Below are 2,283 nucleotides of genomic sequence, written 5' to 3'. Positions count from 1 at the left end.
TGTGTGTGTGTCTCTAACATCAGCTCCAGATGTGTGTGTGTGTCTCTAACATCAGCTCCAGATGTGTGTGTGTGTTTCTATAACATCAGCTCCAGATGTGTGTGTGTGTTTCTATAACATCAGCTCCAGATGTGTGTGTCTCTAACATCAGCTCCAGATGTGTGTGTGTCTCTAACATCAGCTCCAGATGTCTGTGTGTCTCTAACATCAGCTCCAGATGTCTGTGTGTCTCTAACATCAGCTCCAGATGTGACCCACCTGAGTTTGGCGGTCCTGAGGATCCTGGTGAGAGAGACACAGTTTCCCTCCATCAAACCTTTACCCACTGTGGGAGTGGAGCTCTTCCTGCAGGCTGAATACAGAGAACAGGCCAACCAGTGGACCACCTCTCCCTGTATGAACACATAATATTAATATGAATAAATAAACAGAGAACAGACCAGTTTACAAGCTCACAAACACAAACGTTTGCACATCAACAGGAGCCAGAAGAGCTGCTTTAACAGTCAACACAGTGAAACATCTGGAGAGTGAAACACAGACGCGAGCCACCTGGACAACAACACCTGTGTGAGAATGCTGTTCATCGATTTCAGCATTCAACACCATCCCCCCCTCCAACTGATCACCAAACTAGGTGACCTCGGCATCAATCTCCCTCTGCAGCTGGATACAGCTGGTGGTATCACAAGCAACTTACTCCAGCACCTCAGCAGAAAACGTGTGTTGGAATACCAAGAGTGTGTAACGGTCATTTTTTACGTAGTATATATTTCTACTCAGTATATTGTATTAATGCATGAGCAATTTTGCTCTGGACTTTGTTGAACTTTACTGCGTCTCTGTTGTGGAGAATAATTCTCCCTCTCTGCTCCTAAAGATAACTAACTGTGTTGTGTGAGAGAGTGTTCCAGCACCAAGGCCTCTGGGCCGCTGGTTTTGGTTGCTGGCCGTTTGTTTTCAGTCTGAGACCAACATGTCTGTAACATCGGCCCACCGTTGCTCATTCTGTATAGAGAAAGCTTGTTCACTTTTTTCTTGGTTCTTCCTCACTGAGACTGAACGCATTCTGTTGGGATGATTGAACCTTCTCTAAGCAGAGAATAAATACTTAAAAGACAATCTGGTTTTGGTATTATGTATTTCAGCCTTAAAGACTCACGCAAAGCGGGTTTAGGAATATTTTCCACAACAAGTGTGATGACGGCCGTCAACCAGTAACGTTAGCGCGAGTGAAACAGTGAAGCCAAAGGGTCACACATCGCTTGAAGAGGCATTAGCTCGAGGCTGCATATGACAAGAAAAGCAAGCGGTGGAGCGACATTACGAACGCAATAACGATCCAGCTCTGCAAGGACCTGGTCCCGCTACAGACAGTGGAGAAAGACTCAGAGCAATGATTAAAACACTGGATTCAAGGTACGTCTGACCGGGGCGACAAACTTCAGCCAAACTGCTATCCCAACATTAGTGGAACAAACGAGCACCCCCTCTAGTAAGCAAAGCCTTCATACATGAAGACATTAACATGTTTGTATATTCTATGTACTCCTGACAGTAGTGAGCCTCTATAAACATATAGAAAAACACAGTCAAGGGAAAAAATAATACCGTGAAACCGTCAGAATCTTAAAAAGTACCGCGATACAAATTTTTGGTCGTACCGCCCAGGTCTAGGTCCAGCACTACAAGGAGGTTATTGTGGACTCCAGAAAGCCCAAAGGCTGCACACACAGCACCATCCACATCAATGGAACGGAGGTTGAGCGTGTCCATATCTCAGAGGACCTCTCTTGGACCCTTAACCTTGGTCAAGAAGGCACACCAGCGTCTCTTCTTCCTGAGGAGACTGAAGAAAATCCACACGTCTCCTCTGATCCTGGTGTACTTCTCCCGCTGCACCATCGAGAGCATCCTTACAAGCTGCATCACAGTTTGGTATGGCAACTGCTCTGTCTCAGACCGGAAAGCACCGCAGAGGGTGGTAAAAACTGCCCAACGCATCACCGGAACTCCACTTCCTGCCATCGAGACCGTCCCCCTCAAGCGCTGCCTGTCAAGGGCGAGCAGCATCGTCAGGGACTCCTCACACCCCGGCCATAGACTGTTTGCCCTCCTCCCCTCTGGGAGGCGCTATAGGAGTCTCTGTTCCAGGACCAGCAGGCTCAGGAACAGCTTCTTCCCCTCAGCTGTCACCCTAATAAACTCTGCACCACGGTCTCAGACGTTACTACAGAACGTTACTGGAGGACTCACCTCCAGAGTGTAGGTGTTCCAGATGTT

General features: G+C 47.6%; 1 protein-coding gene across 1 annotated transcript in view; it reads right to left on the bottom strand.

The window, feature by feature from the left end:
• Positions 1-206: 206 nt before the first annotated feature.
• The window catches only part of LOC116379144 (retinoblastoma-like protein 1), a gene marked incomplete at its 3' end in the record, with an annotated part of 2,459 nt that continues 382 nt past the window's right edge, over positions 207-2,283 (bottom strand). Inside the window, exon 2 of the mRNA XM_031841074.1 lies at positions 207-392. Within this exon, the coding sequence (XP_031696934.1) occupies positions 207-392 (186 nt within the window). The remainder of the gene's footprint in view (positions 393-2,283) is intronic.

This window comes from Anarrhichthys ocellatus, unplaced genomic scaffold (genome assembly GCF_004355925.1).
Source record: "Anarrhichthys ocellatus isolate YVR2014 unplaced genomic scaffold, GSC_Weel_1.0 scaffold3790, whole genome shotgun sequence".
Classification (NCBI taxonomy): Eukaryota; Metazoa; Chordata; class Actinopteri; order Perciformes; family Anarhichadidae; genus Anarrhichthys; species Anarrhichthys ocellatus.
The sequence above is the reverse complement of the archived record's forward strand: the minus strand, read 5'-3'. Positions and strand labels throughout refer to the sequence as shown.